Below are 20,148 nucleotides of genomic sequence, written 5' to 3'. Positions count from 1 at the left end.
CATACTTGAAATGCTATAAACTGAGACAGAGCTACAGTTTATTAGCACAGCAAAACAAGGCATTGTGTCTAAATGGCCACTGTAACTATGTCAGAGGAAGCAGTAAGAGTGCCCACACAGACCCGTGGAGTGAGCTCACCTCACTTCAGGTGCCTGCTGGGATGGGGTCAGCCCAGCTGAGGACGTCAGGGTCTCTGTGCTGCCTTTCACTGCCTTCAAAGATAAGGCAACGTTATTTCCCAAAGGCCCGTTGGAAACCAGTCCGGTCTGAATGGGGAAGAATGAGATAAACTCAAAACACCAGCCAGGACAAGACAAGCTAACTTTTCAATATGATTTACATATAAATGGCAAAAATAAGATTCATTAAACTCCAGACTGGGCTTTACTAATACAAATTCTGTAAGAAATTTTATAGCATTTACCTGCAGTACAATACAGCAAAAATGAATTTAACTATTAACAGGATATGTTGTCTGATTCACTCCAGCTGAATTAGTTTGCTTTGTTTTTGAAGGTCTATAAATTCATGTACCAGATCAAACTATAAAAAATTATTGTATTTTATTATTTAACTTGAACTCCTTTTTCTTAATCATTGACAAAAGCTTTCACTTTTTTGCTTAAGAAATGGTTAAGTAACTCACTGGCACTATCCACCTCGGTGTTACAATGGGCTGAGAAGACACCTACAAAAAGCAAATAAAAACTCAATTAAAAGGTTGAAAGCAGTTAAGAAACTTGTCAAAATAGCATACCTCCCAAAACAACACCTCCCCCAAACCAATCTCAGATATTTGCCCCTTGTTAGCCTTTGAATCACGAGCGTGATTAGCTGGAGACGGCACCCACTGAGCACACACAGAGCCAGACACTCACTGGGTGCAGTTTCAACTCAGTGCTCCCTTCCAAAGGAAAGAATCCATCATCTTTTAGTGCTTTGTGGACAATCTTAATCCAGAGAACACTACTGTGAAGAGTCTGAAAGTCCTCCTTCTTCCCCCTTTCTCTTGGTGCATACAATATAACTCATTTTTGCCAGCATAGATTACAAAAGATTTCTTTTTATCTATATAAAAGGCTTGATTAGTATTACAAGTCTACTAATCAAGTATTTGTGTGTATGCCTATATATACACAGACATATACACATGTACATATATCTTCAAAATATAATTTCTGAATTATGTATTTCTGAACCCTTATGTATCCCTTATTAAGTGTGAGAAGCAGGCTGGCACTTGCAGCTCTACCAAAACAGTACTGGAGCTTCCTGTGGCACACACACAGGCTCACTCTGCAGGCTCCTTCATTTCCCCTGCAAAGCTGTCACTCTACACCCCTACTGCAGCCACCCTGCACATGGGGGCCATGGGAGCAGTGATCCCTGTCCTTCTTGGATCTGCTGCAGATCCAAGCCTGGCAGACAGACACTAAAGCCAGAGAACTCTGAGTCCATGAGTAAAAATCACTGTTATGTGCAAAGGAAAAAGTCTGGGTTTGAAATACATTTACCCGAGGTGTGGCTTCTGTAAAGTCAATTAGATTCTCTGTCAGTGATGTTAAGGAAACGTCCTGGTCATCTGGAGTGCTCTATGGAATAAATCAGTTTTGAATTGAATTCCCAGTAGCAACCACACAGGTCTACTGAACACTCTAGTGGCTTCCTGAGTTATAGACCAGTATCTTTAATCAACACTACTTTTTATCAGGCTTATTTTTTCACGTCTTTCCATTTGATCTTTTAAAATAGCCTTTTGATTTCCCTTATTCTCATTAATGTACTGGAAACAACATGATTGCTACTGTAAGCAAGCAGTGAAACTGTCCCCTCCCCTCTGTGTGGGGTGGGGTATGCACCATTCGAAAGTCAGCAAGGTCTGGAGTGGGGTGGTTGAATTCAGGGAAATTTATGATTATTCAGTGGGATCAACTATGTAATACTGGTTTAGAGGCCAAACAGCTACAGGGCAGGATGTTTTGGTCATCCAGAACAACCTGTCAGTCTGCTCAAGTAAATAAAGGCAGCACAGGTCCAATGCTATTGGACTCTGCTTTTCTTCTAGAGAGGGACAAAAGAGATTTTACTCCCCAAATTTGAGCTCTTCATGGAGTCCAGTTAAAAAATACCTTAAGGTAACTAGAATATAACAAATGAACATCTAAATTTAAACTTTTCCTTCTGTGGTTCTTTTGATGGGAACTGCCTATGTCAGAATTTCATCCCTACCACCTTCTCACTGGAGCATGAAATCCTTGGGATGCAAGGGGCTCCCTCCAGTGTGAGAAAAACAACCAGTTTAGAAAAATAAGAGCTATGCCATGAACTGGAAAGGACACGAAGAAATGGCCTTTGCAAAGATCTGTGCAGTGTCCCTGCCTGCTTTTCAGACAGCACTCTCTGGCATTCCCCAGCGGCTGGCATTCACAGAGCTATGAGAGGCATGCAGCAAGGTCTGCTGGGCTTGCCTGGAGGCATCAGAGCTCAGAATGTGACAGAAACCTTCCAGGCTGGCAGGTGGTGATACCTTTGAAACAGCAGCCTCCTCAGCTGGAGCCAGATTAGCTGGAATTAGCAGGTCCTCATGGTTAGAGTCAGCATTGTCCTCATTCAAGGTATTACTGAAAGGGGAAAACACCCTCATTAGCACTCTGCCTGGATAGCGTGGAACAGGGCGACAGCTCAAAACCTTGACTCCAGTTCCAGGGAGGCAGACAAAAGACTGGTGGTGTATGTTAATGTAAATGCCTTCCAACTGCCTCCACAGGTTACTGCTCTCTCCCACAGCCCCAGCTACAGCTGTGCATAGACCCAACGGTATCCATGTCCTCTATCTCAAAGGAGTTTCTTCAGCCCCTGTGTCTAGTTTGCCTGAAGCCTTTCCTGTCATCCTCTCATCTTCCTCTTTAGAGCCAGGGGCAGCAGGATGTCAGGAATCTCAGTCCTTTCAGAAGATGAGAGAGATTCCCATACTGCCTGCAAGGATACTCACCCCGAGGCCTGGCCCACTGATTAACTGCTGCAACGGTAATTAAAAATGCATCCCTAAACCTGCTTAGATGTAGCCTAAATGCTCAGCAACTCTTCCTCATCTTTTCAGGCCTTTCATCATCCCCTGCACAGTCCCCTTACCCCAGAACCATGTTTCTCCTGAGACACTTACGGAACAAAGGTGTTTGAAGCAGGGATTGCTCTCAGCAGCTCCCTTGGATCTTGAAATACCGGACTGGTTGCTGGGGGGCTGCTCTGTGATTTGCCTGACAGGATAAGGTTCCTGGCACAAACCAACAAAAAACAAAAAGAGAAAACAGGTACAACCTTCCATGGAAGGCTCTTTATGAATCACTTGTTACATCAAAGTTTTGGGACTGCCAATGTAGATTTTATTTGTACATTTTATTTACAGTATCACCCTCTGCATCATCACAAATGGTCAAGAAGTTACATGTGGTAACCTTTTACATTTTTCAATGCCTGCAGTCCCACTGGACCTGCAATCATTTCATATTTAGTAATTCTCAGGAAATTGTCACTGCAGGAGTTTGTATACAAATTTTTTTCCTCCCCTGGAAAACACCTACTGTGAACAGACCCATCCCCTCTCCCCACACTGAAGCTGTTCACATTTCAGAAATAATTAGCAGTTGAAATTGCTGTTGTAACAATGGTCATCAGGTATGGGAGAATAAAGAGCATCTGTATTATCTTGTATATAATAACACTTAGCAGTTGTAATCCTGGTTTTCTTCTCAAAACCACTTCACACTCAGGAGGTTAAGGTACCCTATGCAAGGTAAAATGCAATGGTGACTGAGCCACTGGCAGACCACACTAAACTGCAAATTCTCAGTTCTGTAGTGAGGTAACTAAATCACATGTTTCTTAAAATCTATTCACTACCTGGCAGCAGCCTCCTGAATATTGGAATTCTTGACACCTGTCATGCTGTCATCTTTTCCAACCTGAGAAGAAATGAACAGAGACAGACATTTCTGATACCTGTTTGCATCTTGTGTCAGTTCTGAGATTCACAGTAGAGTCAAGTGTCTCTATCCCAGCACAAAAAAGTGCTGTTCATCTACAGCTCAGGGACTTAGAACATCAACTCCATGACAACTTCAGTGCAGAAATAAAATAAACTCACCAACAAAACCAAATAAAATACTGTTATTTGCTAAGGAATTTACTAGAACATGCAAAAAGCCCAGTCTTAGTTACTTGATTAGAAGGCAACCTCTGGAGGTTACCGGTCTCAATGACCTCTCAAACCAGGGTTTGCACAGGGCCTTGTTCTGTTACCTGCTGAGTATCATCAAGGACAGGAATTCCTCCTTGGGCAACCATTCCAGCACAGAACCATTATCACTGTGAGAAGCCCTTGACTCTGCCTTGGACAAGGCTCCTGGAACACCCTTATCTGCAAGGCACCTTCTCCAACACCAGGCAATTTAAGAGAAATAAAACATTTGAGAGCGTCCCAGCTCTGCTCAGTCGAGCGCTCACCTTGTGCCCTTCTGCCTGGGCCTTCAGGATATTGCTTTTGAGATCTGCTGGAAGCCACTTGGCTGCTACCATTGGGCTCTCGATTGCATTGTTAAGACATTTATCTGTCAACTTCACCACTTCATCCTAGACAGGAAAACATCTTTATCAGAAGCAGTTTCCACATGGACAAGTCTGGGCTGAAGTTTATCAACATCTCTAAATAACAACAAGGCTCTGAAGCCAAAGGGAAGTCAGCAGATTTATACTGAAATGGAAAAGCAATTTTTTCCTTTATTTTGGAACTCAGTTATGATGTCAAGCAACACAAAGAAAAAAACCACAATGCTTGAATATGGATATGCAAACTGCTGTGCTAAAAATCCAGTGTGCAAGAAATGAAGTGCATCCTAAAACTGCAGCCTAGTTTACTGAGAGGAGATTAATAAAACAGCCATTATATCAGGTCAGTGTAGCCTAAGTAAAAGTTGATAATTTACTCTCAAATGCAAGTTGGGAAGATTTTTAATTTAAAATCCACTTATAAGTTAGACCAAGAGTTTAATTAATGTGCTACTAACTACCTCTCCCACCACTGATTATATCAGAGCAAACTGGCAGCCAGATACATAATGAAGAGAAGTAAGAACGAGATACCTTTCACGACAATATACTTCATTATGAGAATTTCATTTCTTAATTATAAAATGTTAATTAAGCATTCAATCTACTAATTGCTATTTGATTAGTGGCAGAAGTTAATTAGCTGAGTGAAAACTAAACCCTGTGACCTTCCTTTTGAGGGTATGACTCAGCAGGGGGAGACAGAGTCCTGCGTTCCTCACCATCTGCCCCGGTCTAGGGCAGGCTGCTCCCCTGTGCTGCAGGACTGCCCCGGGCAGGACAACCCTGCTGCACTCCCACCTGCAGCGGGCCCAGGAGGAATGGGGCCCATTGCAAAGAGAAGAGCAGAACAGAGGAGTCAAAAAGAGGTGAACACCTGCCTCCCCACAGCTCTCCATCCACTCTCAGATTTCTACATTCCCTGCAGACACTGCTGAGAACGTGTAGTTATTTGGTCTTTAGAGAGGGGAAAAACATTTCCTTTTTTTTGTCTCCCTCTAAATGGGCTTTTGGGATATCCAAACAAGATCTTAGAAGACTATCTAAAGGAGAATCCATTTTCAAATTTTGACCCAGTTGGCCATGAACTTCACAAAATATTCAATGGTCACTGTCAGCATAAAAAGCTATGAGGACCAACAGTACTTTTAAATACTTTTATCTCAGAGAAGTTGCTGGAATTACCAAAAGGAATTAATTACAATGATATTATTATTATTTGTACAGCTGCAGCACCCACTGTGATAATCTTTAAGTCTCTACTGGACCTCACTGAAGCAGATGCCATGTGTGACACTACCTGTACAGGATTTTGAATGCATTATTCCACTAATACAATGAATCAAATCATTTTAACTGAGCACATCAGTACACTGGTGCTTGAAGTACCATTTTATTGATTAAATTCCTCTCAGCTTCCTCCACCTGAAAAATCAATTTAATTAGGTCACTCTAGTCTGTTAACAATTAAGACTCCCTACTTTTCAAAAAGCTTAGCACAATTACAGAATATTTTAATTTAATAGAGCATAAATTTCATACCACCAAGGAAGCATTTCCCTCGATATTAATGATCCATTTTTTTTGACCCTATTTTGCACTTGAAAAAAGCCTAGGTGTCTTACAGGTTTTTTTAAGGAAAAAAGCATGTAGCTAGAGGGAAAAGCATCCAGCACCTGCTAATGCCTCCAGATGTCTAATTTACAAGGTATTTCAGGTGTTCACACAAAACAGTGAAGCTGCTGGGGTTTGTCATTATTCCAGCTCATTAGGAACGCTTGCTGTTTCCATGGATCAGACAAACTACACTTGTACTGTGTTCTTCAATCAAAACATGGAGCTAGGCAGTGATGCAAAAAGGCAAGGAAAGATTAAAGGCAGTAACAAGGCATGTGATCCCAACCCTTTGTGCTTTTGAGTTCTGTTCCCTGTGCCACTAAAAATCACTTTGTGCAGGAAGACGGAGCCTAATACAGGTACATTTTGAACCAACTTCCACGTATTTACCGATCACAACAATTCAGAAAAAGTAAACCCTCATGTCCTTGTATTTCTGACTCAGGAGCAGACTTTGAAGACGGGCAAACAGGGTGAACCTCTATTGTTCATTTCCCTTCAGAAGCTGATGAAAGCAGAGCACTGGTGTATTTAAAGCTATTTGCTCTGTTTGCCAGATCTGGTCACTGCACTATTGAAAGCTGGGAAAGGACAAAGTCTCATTCTTCCATCCCAACAGATTTTGGCAGTGAGCAGCAGAGAAAAATGAAGCCATTCATTCCCTGGCTTCCTCTTTTTCTCTAGAAGAACAGGGGTAGCTAGATAAATATTTCCCTACCAAAGGAATCAATCAGGATTGACTGATTGCAAGCATAGAATTACATAAAGATGACTGTCAGACCATCTCTATCTCCTGATGGAAAACAGTTAAAGATTTTTAATTAACAAAGCTGAAGAGAGTTGGCATGTAAACAGTGTCATGAAGTTCAGGATGCAGCTCTGCCTTCAGGAGTAGAAAGAGAACACTTTCTCCCAATGCATTTTCCAAACCTCTTATGTACTGTAACAGTTTCTGCGTGTGCTGAAATTTGTAATCACACACGTTCAGAGAGGATGCTGCAATTCTGCATTCCCTCTGAAATAATAGCAAGCTCCAGGATCCAAACTTATTGCAAGGTTTTAGTGGATATATTGCAGTCTTATGCAATTCTGCCAGAAGAGGATAGCACAAACACTTTTACTAACAGATTAAGAAGAAAAGTAAGTACAGGAGAAGAGCTCACAGGTACATTTTATAACAAACACCATAAATGAAACCTTCTGTGTTTTTAAAGCAGCCTTCAAAGGCAGGAAACAAAGCATTTTTAATAGCAACTTTTAGGTCACTCTTTTCAGGACTGGTTTCCAAACCATTAACCTTCCTCTCTGAAGGGTGTGCTCATTTGGTGCTACTGTAACCTACATGTCTTTGCAATCTGAAGCATTGGGAATTTCAACTATGCAGAGAGTCTCTAATCTTTGTCTATCTTTTTTAAACAAACACTCTCAAGTGACTTCTTGGCAAGCTACATCATAGGCAGACAAGTTTTATTCTGTCTCTTCTACCCTAAAAAACCCTCCAGTGATCTACTCTTACATTTTCCTAATATAATTTGCACTTCCTTCTTTAAAGCTGAACAGTGTTTTACCACCTACTGACATAATGTTGATCCATAATTCTGTTATGCAAATGTTCTTGCTCTCTAATCAGATTACTGTCCTCCCAGTATCTATAACCTCTGAAGTTCCTCAGCACCTTATGTGACAGCAGCTGGATGACTGTGACTGTTCTGTATTGGCAGCTGTTTGTTAGATTAGCTCATTACAGGAATCTTAGCTTGCTTATTATAAATCAGCCACAACTTAAAAACCTCTGAAACAGGTCCGGGCCATTCTCTTCAATGAACCAATTAAATGTTTTTCCCTCTCTGTCTGAACTAAAGTGGAGCTCAACAGGCTAAAATATTCTTAAATAAACTGAGTTCATTTGCTTTAGTTTATGTACAAGCAGTGTTTCAGCATAACAGGACCGACAGTCTACTGACTAATCTTCTTAGAGACCTGGTAATCTTTGTAATGCACTCACCAGGCAGAGAGGTGCAGCAGGCAGCCCTGCCAGCAGCCTTAAAGGGGCCAGAGCCAGCAGCCACAGCAGCAGCCACAGCAGCAGCCTCCTCTCACATGGAGGTGGGAAACAAACGCTTAGGAGAGGGCTCAGCTCAAACACACTCTGCTGAACACCTCTCCTGGCACCTGGTTCCTGTTACTATTGAAGGAGCAAGAAAAATCATAGCTGCTTCACTCAGTGCTAGATAAATCCTTGGGCCTCCCTGCAAGGGAGGGTAGTCTAAAGAGAGATAACACTACCAGGTGTTTCACTCTCTCTGTTTGCCCAAAACACAAAAATCTCCCAAAGCTTTTGCATCACAGAAAGCAGAGTAATGAAAAATAAATCTCATTTTTAAAGCTCATTAAAAAAAAACACAGAAAAATATCCTGTCTGGGGGTAGTTGTCTGGTAACCAGTGAATTTCTGAAAGTTCACTGCTGTTGTAAGGGAGGATCCTGGCTTCTCCATCCCTTCTAGCAACAGTACTTGTTTTCACTATGGCCCTGGCATTTCTTTGACCCCTTCCCTCAACCTATTTAACTCACTATTTACCAACTTCAAGAGCAAACTAAAAACCTAAAGAAACCCAGTGCCTCGACAAAAAGTCAAAACAAAGGCAGGAAAAAAACGTTTTGCCAGTTTGTAGATATATTTGTTCACTGAAACCTGCAATGATTCCTGGTGGTGAGAGAGGAGAGAGGGAAGCTGGGGAATAAAGAGTGAAGAGGAAGGAGGGAGAAGAGAGCCCTCACCCTGTTCAGGGCACTCTGGCTTGTACTTGGCTCAGCTGCCCGTGAAGTGCAGCTTGGCTTGCTCAGAGGGATTTGAGAGCAGTAAATCAAAGCACATCACTCCTCTTTGTGTAAACACCAGCACCAACACCTCCATCAGAGAGCAGGTACAAACTGGCCACTTAACATGAGGGATGGATCATCAGCAAACTTGACTCAAAACAAAACATCAGAACAACCTTCTTGGAATTGAAAAATGCCAGGAAAGCAGCTCAGCCCTTCCAGACAGAGGGTGAACTACCCAGCACCATGCAGGTAGTAACCTACAGATAAAGACAACTGACAAACATTTCAAGCATTTATGCCTTTTACTCCCACTGATTTTAGAAAATCTCACCAGGGTGCAAGTCTGCACACAAGCACCTCTGCCCCCACCTTTATCTCACTGCCTTGTCACACACAGGTTTATAGATCATAAAGCATTTGTATTTCCATTGCTATCCCCCAGTATCACTCACTCATTGCAAACAGAGCAAGGCAAGTGAAGGCTTCTCAGAAGGACCTGAACAAGCCCCAGGACCGCAGCAGAGGAAGGCAGGCCAGTTACCTGGATGTTTATGTTTACATTGGGACGCTCAGTCGGCACGGGGCTGCTGCGCTCTGTCTCCAGCTGTTTCAGTTTTAGGAATGTGTCTTCAAACGCTGAAAATGACAAAAAAGGTATAATCTTCCTAATGTTCCATGGAGTTGACTTTTAACTTGCATTATTCCTGAATACTATTTACATAATTTTGGAGTTGTGCAAAAAAGCACAGGGATGGGGGAATCTACCTGCTCAAGCTTCGGTGCAAGTTCCAAACCTGCAGACTGTGTGCACCAAATGACAACACTGCACTCCTGGGAGCTCACTGACCCAGCCATCCTCACAGTGAGTGAGCAACACAGAGTCAATTGCTTAGATGGTTGCACTTTACTGTATTTGGGGACAAAGTCACATCCAATGTAGAACTGACTTTTCACTTGTATCTCTGTCCTTGTTATTCTAGTAAAAGGTAAAATTTCTGCATATAATCTAAGGGAGCTTCCTAAAACAATCCTGCATTTTTCACAAGGAAACAATCTCACATCAATCTATTATTTAATCTTGAGCTCCCACATCACAATATGGCAAAATCTGTCAGTTTGCTTACGATCAGAGTCTGCTTTGTCTGCAGCAGTTTCCTTTGTGCCAGGAGCAGGGCAAGTCACAGCCTCTTCTGAATCTCCTGCTGCCAAGCCAACAACTGGACGGCCCAGGGCATCATCCACACACGTTTCTGGCAAGTCTGTGCTGTCTAGCAAATCAACAAGAGGTATGCTGCAAGGGCAGAAAGATGGGCAGAGAGATGCACAATCATGTTACCACTCTTCCTGGAACAAGAAAAAGCTTTAACACATGCAATGCCTTTTTTCAAGCTGTCTTCTGCTGACCAGCCACAATCTAGAAAAACTGTTTCAGGTACCTAACAGGCATTGGTGTTCAGCAAGCTTAAGAAACATGAAAAAGAGAACATTTCATATCTGTGTAAGAGACTTCTTAACAGAACAGGTCCATGTTGCCTGCTGTGTCGTTACATAGCAGTGGAAAAAGTGAAGAGAGAAGAAGGGAAGTTTTTATCCATGAAATACACTCTTTGGAACAAACATTTGCAGGTTTTATAAAAAAACTTAATGTACCCTCTAGGATTTTACAAGAAAAAAAGAAGAGTTAGGGGAAGGGAAGTTGGTATCACAAAAAGCTGTTTGTGCAGCACTTCACCCAACACTGGTAAGCAGAACAGAGCGTAGAAGGGTGCACTGCACAGGACTGCTCTGACACTTATGGTCAGGCATACCTAGAACCAGTTTCAGTTTTGTTAACTTAGGCAGAGCAATCAATGACACTTTAGCAGTCACAGTGTTTTAAGTCAACCACAGCATGTACTCTGTACCCTGTCAGGATCACTTGTTTCAGCTCTCTTGGTTTCTGATGCAAATGCCTCCTTTTAATTTTGCTCTATGAGCTCTATTTTCAGTGAACAAGGAAAAACAGTTACAAAACCAAAAATTATATTACCGCATTTATGTTGAGCAAGCAGTCAGGAATCTCATACACTTCTCTAAAACTTGGTAACAGCTAAAGCTATCCCTAAGAGCAAACACAGAAACCAGTGCTGCACAATGCAATGGTTCATCAGACAGCCTGTGCACACAACTGCAGCTTTACTGCTGCCCAGCTCAATCAACAACCACTCTCCATCAACAATCACAGTTTGGCTGCAATATTGATTTAAGAAGAAAAATCTATCAATCCCTATTGCAAGTCCTGTCCCAAATATGAGAACAATGATATCAAGCCCATACCCACCACAACAGAATAGAACCTACCCTTAAGCACAGACAAGAGACATTTTCCACTTGACAGTTTAGACCAGCTTCTCCCTTACCACTACCAGGTTAGAGCCTCATGCCCCCCTCCAGTCCCTGGAACCTGGAAGCAATGCCCTGTTGTCACTACAGAGGCTGCAGGGAAAAACTCCTTCCCCTTCAGCTCAAGCACACAAAGAATTCTTTCAATGTTAAACATATACTCTGAATCAGATTACAGGATATCGCTGATCCAGTGCTAATAATGTATGAATCATTTTAAGTCAATTAATTGCTGTGAGGCAAACTGAGGCCACTGGCTTGATTCTCTTAAAGCAGTGGAATAAGAAGCTACTAGCAAAGCAAATAATAGGGAAAATTTTTCAACTTCCTGTGCAGCCTCTCTCTGCACCACTAATGGGAAAAGGCAAACAGCACACAGTCTTGCAGAGAGGGAATGATGGATACAGAGATTTAATTGCTAGAACTAACAGACAGGAAGAGATGCTCTTCCAATTAAGGCAACAAGGAAAGTGGACTGAATCCCATACATTACTTGGCTGATACATGAGTCGAAATGCTTTATAATCTTCACATGGAGACAGCAATTTTCTTCCTATTTTCTCACAATTTTCTGTAAATAGTGTCCAATCTTTAATATGACCACCATTTTAAGATGTTCAGATTTTACCTACACCATATGCTGTTGCTGACACCATGACAGTTTGAAGGAACTTTCACCCCACATCAGGACAGGGCCTCAGGGAAACGAAACGAATTTTAGATAAACTCAAGGAAGCCTCCTAAGTCAAGATTCAAGTAGGAATTGACCCCTCTTGCCTTCAGACCCACTGAAACACCTTGTGAGCCAGGCAGTCAGCAAGAGGAAAGTCATACTTGGGAGACCCTCGGCCACTGGAATTTGCAGGCAGGAGTTCCCCAAAGAGCAGCAAAACCTTTGAAGTTTCCCAGACCCTTCACCCTCTTCAGAGCACCAGCAGGAAGATTACCAGGCAGGCTTCATAAATGGCCCAACCATGAATGCAAAAAGCACAAAAAACTTGAATCACTGCACAGAATTCCTGACACCTTTTACAAAATACTGATGAACTGGCACACCAGCCATAAGGGAAATTGTCCAAGGCTTCCCAGGAAAAGTAAGGATTCTACCAGTCAGCTCCCAGTACTCAGCAACTGAACAGGCATTAGCCTTCCACAAACCTGCATTTACCCACACACACAAAGGGATATTTTGAACTTTGCATAGTAATAAGTGCTGGGCTTTATGTCTTCAATCCACCTCTACCATCATATTTTAAGAAACAGTCTCTGGGAAATGCTGATAAAAGATACCAGGAGTTCAAGCCACATAAATAAATATGAATATAGGAATAATGAAGGGTTGTAATGCATGTAAAGGTTTGTCAACACATTAATAAGTCATTAGATGCTCAGGGAGCTCACACAGTTAAGGGAGTAGCTAATGCATTACCCCTTCTTTTTGCCTGGCCCCAATATTGGCATACACAGGTACCACACGGCATTCAGTGTACAACATGACTGAGAAAGCTCTCAAGTGGTGTGAGATACCTTGTCTTTTTCTCCCTCAACTACACAGACATTATATGATACTGAAAGGTAAACAACTTGTTTTCATTTGCATATTCTCATGCAACTTTATAAATAAGAAAGAAACAAATGGGTTTGCTTCACTGTGGAAGTTACAACATCCACCATTCCAAACCTAAAACTAAAATGAGCACAAGAGATTGTTCCAATTATCTTGGTAGGTGTCACAGATCTTCAGTTTACAGCCTGCTCAAGCTTTTTTTTCAGCAGTATTGTAAAATAGAGACTCATACTTCATTAGCAAACTCTTTCCCCCCATCAGATGTGGGGGTGAGGAGGCCAAAATATCTCAGGCAATATTAAGTTATGTCCTGGCTGACACTTATTTCTTGGTTCTTCAGGTCTGGATATCTAAAAATAATGGTTTTTTTTTATTTCTGGGCTCTGTGGCAATTTGAAACATAGTGAAATAATTTGAAAATCATTCAAACAACTCCTTTATCCTAAAAGCTACATATAAATTAACTTCAAAAGCCCTCTGTTACCATATTCTGTTCTTTTTTAAAATAGGAAAAGAATATTGCAATTTAAAAGCAACAAAATTCAGAAAACACAAGAAAACAGTGTGTTCAAGGGTAAAGGTTTGTTCTTCATGTTGTTAAAGGCCCCCAAGAATACCACTGACCCATAAAGCTGGAGTCTTAACCTCTGACTTAACAATTAACCTTGTGAATCATATGGTAGGACTGGTGTTTGTCAGGAAATCTGTTTCTTTTCAACTGGACCAGAAAAGCAAAAAAATAAAGAAAAAGTTGTAAAAAGCAAAAGATAATTTTAAAAATTACTCTTTGCCTTTTTGACAGTTCTGTTAAATTTATTCTTTAAAAATTGAAAATAATTCTATTCCATTTCCAAACAGCAGTTCTCAGAAGAGGTCTTATTGAGAAAAAAAAGGTTGGTTTTCAGATCAACCACATATCTTAGATATTTTTACATGATCATGGCTCAAAGAAGGGCCAGTTACATCCTCTGTTTCTCAGATTTTTGAAACCATATTATAACCCACTGGTCATATACGTAGTTTTAAAATGAATGTCACTTCCTGCATGGCTCTCAAACCCAGCTAAAAAAAAATGGATCTTTTGGTCATTAAGAAAAACTTTAACACAATTTAAAAAATATATCTATCTATATGCACACATAGATAGATATATACTGTTTATAAAATAAAAGTGATGTGTGGCTTCCGGTCTCTATGTCGTTTCTCTTTACAGACTCACTACCAACAGCACAATCTGCAGAGCCTTTCTCATAAAAGCTTCTGCCCCTCCACAGCCAGCTCCGGGCGCGCAGTCCTTGTCGCAGAGGGAGCTCAGGAGGCGATTGCCCAGCCCGTGCCGGGCGCAGTCCCGAGCTGCGGCAGCCCCACGGTCACAGCGCGGTCACGGCGGCCTGCAGGGCGCCGGGCGGCCCCGCGCTCCTGGCGCCGCGCTCGGGGGCCCACGCGGGGCTCGGTCCGTCCGGGGCGCGGCTCCTCGGCGGGGCCCACGCGGCTCCACCACGCTGACAGCGGCCGGCGGCGTCGGGGGGCCTGGAGCGGTGGGAGCGGGAGGGGGAAAATTAGTCAGCGGGAAACGGGGGGAGAGGGGGGGAAAGTAAAGCAAAGGCGAGGGCGAGGAGATTGAGGAGAAAAGACAGGGAAAGGGGCATTCCTGGAAGGGGAATACTGGAGGGAAGAGGCATGCAAGTACAGGTGCACATGATGGCACTGCCAAATAAACCCCTTTCTGCACAGCATCGTGCACGTTTCCGTTCAAGTCTGAATTGACTCTCATGTTTATGTTGCTTACACTTCCCAAATGTAAAGCACTTCATATTTCAAAACACTTCATGGAAGTAAGCAAGAATTGTGTGCATTTTACAGATGGGAGAAAATAACGTGAATGAAGAACAGACCTCAAATATACAGCATGTTTTATTTGCAGAAAACAAGTTTAAGTGGCAGCTCTAAATGTACACCTGAAGCAAACACCTAAAGCAACACCAGTTTTTTAAAGGGACTGGAAAGTGCAGATTCTAAAGCAAATTTAAAAAAAAGTAGAAGAAAATAGAAGCTCAGAAGAAATGAACATTACTGTGCAGGAGCAAACAGTAGAGCAAACGAATCATCCACAATTTAGGTGACTGAGGGATTGATACTATTGAAGAAGTTGCCTGCAGCTATAACTTGCATTACCATAAAAATTTAGCTGGAAAAGAACCGTTTTATAAAAGGTCACAACACAAACTAAGACCTCACTTTCTAATTCTGCATATGAAAGCATAATGGCTTGTAAGTTTTAAATTTAGAGTTCCTAAAATCAAACCCACAGAAATGCTGTGCTCAGTTATGGCCACTCTTTGCCACACTTGGTATGAAGTCCTCCAAAATCTAGAAAGAGGTGCAAGAGAGAACACTCATCACTTTATTCATTCTTTTGAAAAATATTATTATGCAGGAGCCCCTAGCTAGGAAACTGTAAGGCTTTAGGCACAAACATCTCCAAAGCAGCAGGGATAAGCAATTAATGGAAAACAGCCAAATTTTAAAATACTTGGAAAATGGGCAATGATCTGTTAACTGTTGTCTGTGTAGCACTAGGGTCCTCCACCAGTATATTCTGGGAGAGGTTGATAAAAGGTACAGTCATATATCAAAAAAGTGCTTGGAAAAAAGCACTTCATAAACTATTCAAGTAACGAAATTCCTAAAACAAAGGTATTCCTTCAGGTATTAATGTAAAAGATAATAAAGGTATTAATGTAAAAGATTCGATTTAATGAGCCAAATCTAAACAAAGTGGAAGGATTGTTGCTGTTCACATAGAGGGGTCAGATGGCCTTCAGCTCAAATTCCACCTTCTCATGTTCCAGAACAGCCAAGCAGACAGCTGAGTTGGAAGATCACACGTGTTAAGGCAGGCAAGCAGAAAAGCATGCAGGATTCACAACAGTGGTAAATGATTAACATTTGGGGATAGTCCTCCTTTAGAAAAGAAACAGGATTTATACAGAGCTCACCCATGTGTAAATTCAGAATTTTGGTTTCTGTGAAATACACTGAGGAAGTGACCCGTGAATACTGAGGGCTCCAATTCCCAACAGTTCATTCCTTTATTTTACCATTTCTCTCATGGATGTGGTTAAGGAAAGCTACATCCACTAGCAAAAAAAACCCCAAAGAACTTCCCCACTTATCCCATAGTAAGGAAGTAAATAGTAAATCTCTGTCTGCTGTCCTAACTTAGCAAAAAAATCCTTTCTATCTGGCTAAGTATTTTCTACAATCTGGCAAAATTGTTGTTGGCAGCTGCAGCATTAACATTTTAAATTAAAGGAAACATTGACATTAGGAAGGGATCTAAGCTGCAAGGTAGCCAATAGAGGCATCTGCCAAGCAGAGCACAGAAACCCAGGAGGTCAGGACCTTACTTCTAAACCCCTTCAATCTAACTATCTACAAAATCCACAGTCCAGAAAATTTTGGTGTTCTCAACAATCTTTGGCAAGCTCTCTCTAAAAGAAGACTATTTTTCTGACAGAAAGCAAAGATAATTCATGCAGAAACAGGCCAATTAAAGACAGTAGCAGCTGAAAGGAGATCTTGTTAGCAGCACCAGACACCCTTGCAGGCACAATAGCCAAGTCACAGCCCCCAGCAATAAATATGTATGTTCTGGCAAGTCCATTAACCTGAGCCCACTTCCCATCTAGGAAATCAGAATGTAGCTCAATTCCTGACTCAGCTCCAAACTGTTGTCTTTTTCCTACAGCTGGATTTGCCCTTTATTGCAGGCAGTACTGTTTCCAGTGAACACAGTAAAACCAGAAAACAACTACTTTCACTAACAATGTCTCAAAGAAATGTAACACAGACACAGTAGAAGCACTGCACTCTCAATTAAAATGCATCAGTTGCCAAGAAGCTTGTTTTCTTTAGGACACACTGTTTTGGGTTACATGCAGGTGTATTTTGCATTCACTCCCACTCTTCTATACAAACACTACATCCTGCAGGAGCTGGCATGTAAGCTGAGATTCCTGGACAATGTTAAGACAGACTCAAGCTCTCAATCCTAAAAACACACATAACAAACCAAAACTGAGTGGCTGTAGAGCCTTCTCTGCTTCAGACCCAAAGCAGCAGATTTCAGTAAGCAACAGCAGCCTTGCAAACATGAGCAGGAACATTAGCACAAATCAGGTACCCAAGAAGAGCTGGTCTGGAGCCAAGTCAAACATTTCCACCAAAGGAAATACAGGTGACTAGCACTCATCTTGCAGTTAAGCCAAAAGAATCAAAATATAACCATATTGAGAATGCTGAAGAATAAAGATGCCACCACCTTTCACCCACCACCATGGAAGGAATCGAGCGATCAACAGGATCCCACCATAGACAAGCACAGATTTCAGATACTAGATAAATCAAGGGTAAAAGAAAGAAAAACAGCATTTATCATCATATGTTCTGATTGAAATGTCAATAAAATGCAACTCAAAGCAGAATTACCATACCCTTTATCATTCAAAATTGATAGTATTAGAAGTCTTTAAATTAATACAATTTACTCAATTGAAGTACATTTGTCACAGCACTGTTAGAAACAGGCACCATCTATGTAACAGATACTGAAGCAAAGCAGATTCATATGGCTGACAATGGGAGAAAGGGTCTTTCTCTTGAGGGCTGAAACTGCTTAGGATAAGAGCTTTGGTGTCACTCCATTCCACCATGACTGCTCCTGAGGAGTCTGGCAGAAGCCAGAATTTCCCTTCTTGGAGAAGCCATAGGCAAGAGAAACCAAAGAAGTTAAGTTGACCTGTGCCCAAGTACTGGGTTGATATACGCCAATTTTTGGATTGGAAATAGCTTTGCAATATAGAATTAGTTTAAGAAAAGATAAATGACATGTACATTTACCTATCTTCAAACAAATCCTCTTCATTTTGAGATGCATCTAATCCATAAAACAAATACCCTGATTACATGAAATCAAAGCTCTTATCTTCAGCTTGTGTCATTTTCCTCAAGCTCCCATTCTACACAAGCTCGTGAGAAAAGTCAGCTTGCCTATTTCAGAAAGTTCAAAAGACAATTCACAAGGATACCAGTTTACAAGGTTCTATTTTATCCTAAGGATCAAGGTTAAGTCCTTGGACCCCATGACACCAAGCAAAGGGTTACAGGCTTATGGCAAATGAGAAGGACCCAACTCTCTCCAAGACTTGAAAATGCTATTCCTCCTTAATTCCTTTAGCCCCGCCCCAAAGAAATTTTCTTTTGGTTGGCAGTGACTAAGCCTGTTGTCCTCACCTCTCCACACACATTTCATAGGAAGAAATCAGCTGCATCATCCCTAACTTGATTGTCCACTTAGATTAGAGATACAAGGATGGCAGCTTATTTAAGCACAGATAAAGGAAGAGCTACTTGAATCATGCATAAGTAATCAGAATTCATTTCCCAGCAAAGCTTAACATACCACTTCTTATCTTGCTGGCTGGCTCCTGGGCTCCTTGGGAGGTTTTCTATTTCCACTAAGACTGGTGCAGAAGGAACTGCTGTTAGGACAGGCAGGTTTGGCTTTGCATTCCAGCTCTTTAGAGACAGAATACAGACAAGTTATTACACACATTAATGAAGTGATGACACATTAAAGTGAACAAAACATATCAACACTTCTTCTTAAGCACAAAGCTAAAGCAAGGCCATTTTCTTCCCTTACTTCCCTAGCACTGGGTATCTGTGCCCAGTCTTTTCCAGCACTGTACACAGTTAGTAGTTAACTGTAACATTCAATTGGTCAATCACTGGATTTCAAGAACAAATAACAAAATCTTCAAATCTGTTGAGACACATGAAAATTGCCTTTAGAAAGAATGAGAGTCCTTACTTGTGATCCATTAGTTTGGCTGATAACAGCATTGTTTGCAGCACTGAAAGACAAGAAGAATTTAAAACTGAATCATATCAACAAACTGCTTTTGCAGGCCGGTAGAACTGTCAGGGCTTTCAGAATGAAACAGTCTAAGATATTTCCAAAGTATTCATCTCTTTTCATAAAGGGTTTCAAGTTCTTTTTCTTTTATTCAAGCTGTAGTTTATCTGCAACTCATCTGTTTTTAACTTTTACTTTCCTAAATCAGTTTAGTTTAAAAAGTCTTCCTGATTCAGCAGTAAGATGTGGCACTTCTAAAGCAAAAATCATGTAATTTTATCAGTTAAAACACCCAGCAAAATGTGACATTGTGAAAAGCTCACCTACATGCTGTAGATACTATGTTTGTTCCATAACTAGAACCCTCGTGATTTGATGTTTCACATCACAAGAGCTTATCAGAAAAATTAAAGTTTCTTCTGCATACAGCCTCTAATGGACTTAAAAGCAGCTATTCAAATTTACATGCACAGCAACTCAGCGTAGCATTATAATAATTTTATGTTATTAAATATTTACTATATTTGATTAATTAAATAAGACCCATATCCCTATTCTTGATGATTTCTGAACCTGCAAGAGACATTGCACATTTCTGAGAGACTTAAAAGCAGCAATTATGCATTATAGATTTCATGCAAAGCAAATTTTTTCCCCAGACTTCTAGCCTTTTAAAGAAGGCTCCCATCTCTTATGACCTGTTAATTTTCTGATTTATAGTCTGGATAACAGCTATCCAACCTGGCAAGCTGACAATTCAAATAGATTTCTGTATTTACTTCAGTGACTCTTTAGAATTATTTTATTTAAAACACCATTATGTCAACACTGAACAAGCTGTTCCTTGCCTGTTTCCCCCTTCACCCTTTCTCCATTGAGCAAATGTGGAGGCTACCCCAGAATTTTCAGAAATATTAAGGAATGCCTTCTGACTAGCACATTCTCCTGTGCTGGGTTAACACAAAGAAGGGAACAACATACATCTTTCATGATGCATTTCAATTAGCAACACTGCAGTGTAGAGTTTCAGAAATGGCATAGCTTGCTGTGGAGACAACAGTGCCACACCTAAGCACAGATCAGGAGACCGCAGTCTTATCAGGAGGAGAAACTGCACATGGAGTTTCTCTTCCCACTCTCAGAATGACCTAAGCAACCTGAAACTCGGGGAAGGGCAGGACAACTCAGTGTGACAGGAGCACCAATCAAACAAGCACATTTTGCATGCAGA

At 41.3% G+C, this 20,148-nt stretch overlaps 1 protein-coding gene across 6 annotated transcripts in view; it reads right to left on the bottom strand.

The window, feature by feature from the left end:
- The window catches only part of EPB41L5 (erythrocyte membrane protein band 4.1 like 5), a 57,277-nt gene that overhangs the window by 8,632 nt on the left and 28,497 nt on the right, over positions 1-20,148 (bottom strand). For 5 of the 6 annotated variants that reach the window (XM_074548758.1, XM_074548759.1, XM_074548762.1 and 2 more), the window contains 11 exons: positions 18,873-18,915; positions 18,462-18,577; positions 10,173-10,339; positions 9,590-9,684; positions 4,505-4,630; positions 3,902-3,963; positions 3,165-3,275; positions 2,529-2,622; positions 1,516-1,593; positions 648-689; positions 140-267 (listed from right to left, as the gene is read on the bottom strand). In XM_074548758.1, coding sequence (XP_074404859.1) covers positions 140-267; positions 648-689; positions 1,516-1,593; positions 2,529-2,622; positions 3,165-3,275; positions 3,902-3,963; positions 4,505-4,630; positions 9,590-9,684; positions 10,173-10,339; positions 18,462-18,577; positions 18,873-18,915 — 1,062 coding nt within the window. The remainder of the gene's footprint in view (positions 1-139; positions 268-647; positions 690-1,515; positions 1,594-2,528; positions 2,623-3,164; positions 3,276-3,901; positions 3,964-4,504; positions 4,631-9,589; positions 9,685-10,172; positions 10,340-18,461; positions 18,578-18,872; positions 18,916-20,148) is intronic. The other variant, XM_074548760.1, reaches the window with a different exon arrangement.

The sequence above is a fragment of the Zonotrichia albicollis genome, chromosome 10 (genome assembly GCF_047830755.1).
Source record: "Zonotrichia albicollis isolate bZonAlb1 chromosome 10, bZonAlb1.hap1, whole genome shotgun sequence".
In the NCBI taxonomy this organism is placed as follows: domain Eukaryota; kingdom Metazoa; phylum Chordata; class Aves; order Passeriformes; family Passerellidae; genus Zonotrichia; species Zonotrichia albicollis.
The sequence above is the reverse complement of the archived record's forward strand: the minus strand, read 5'-3'. Positions and strand labels throughout refer to the sequence as shown.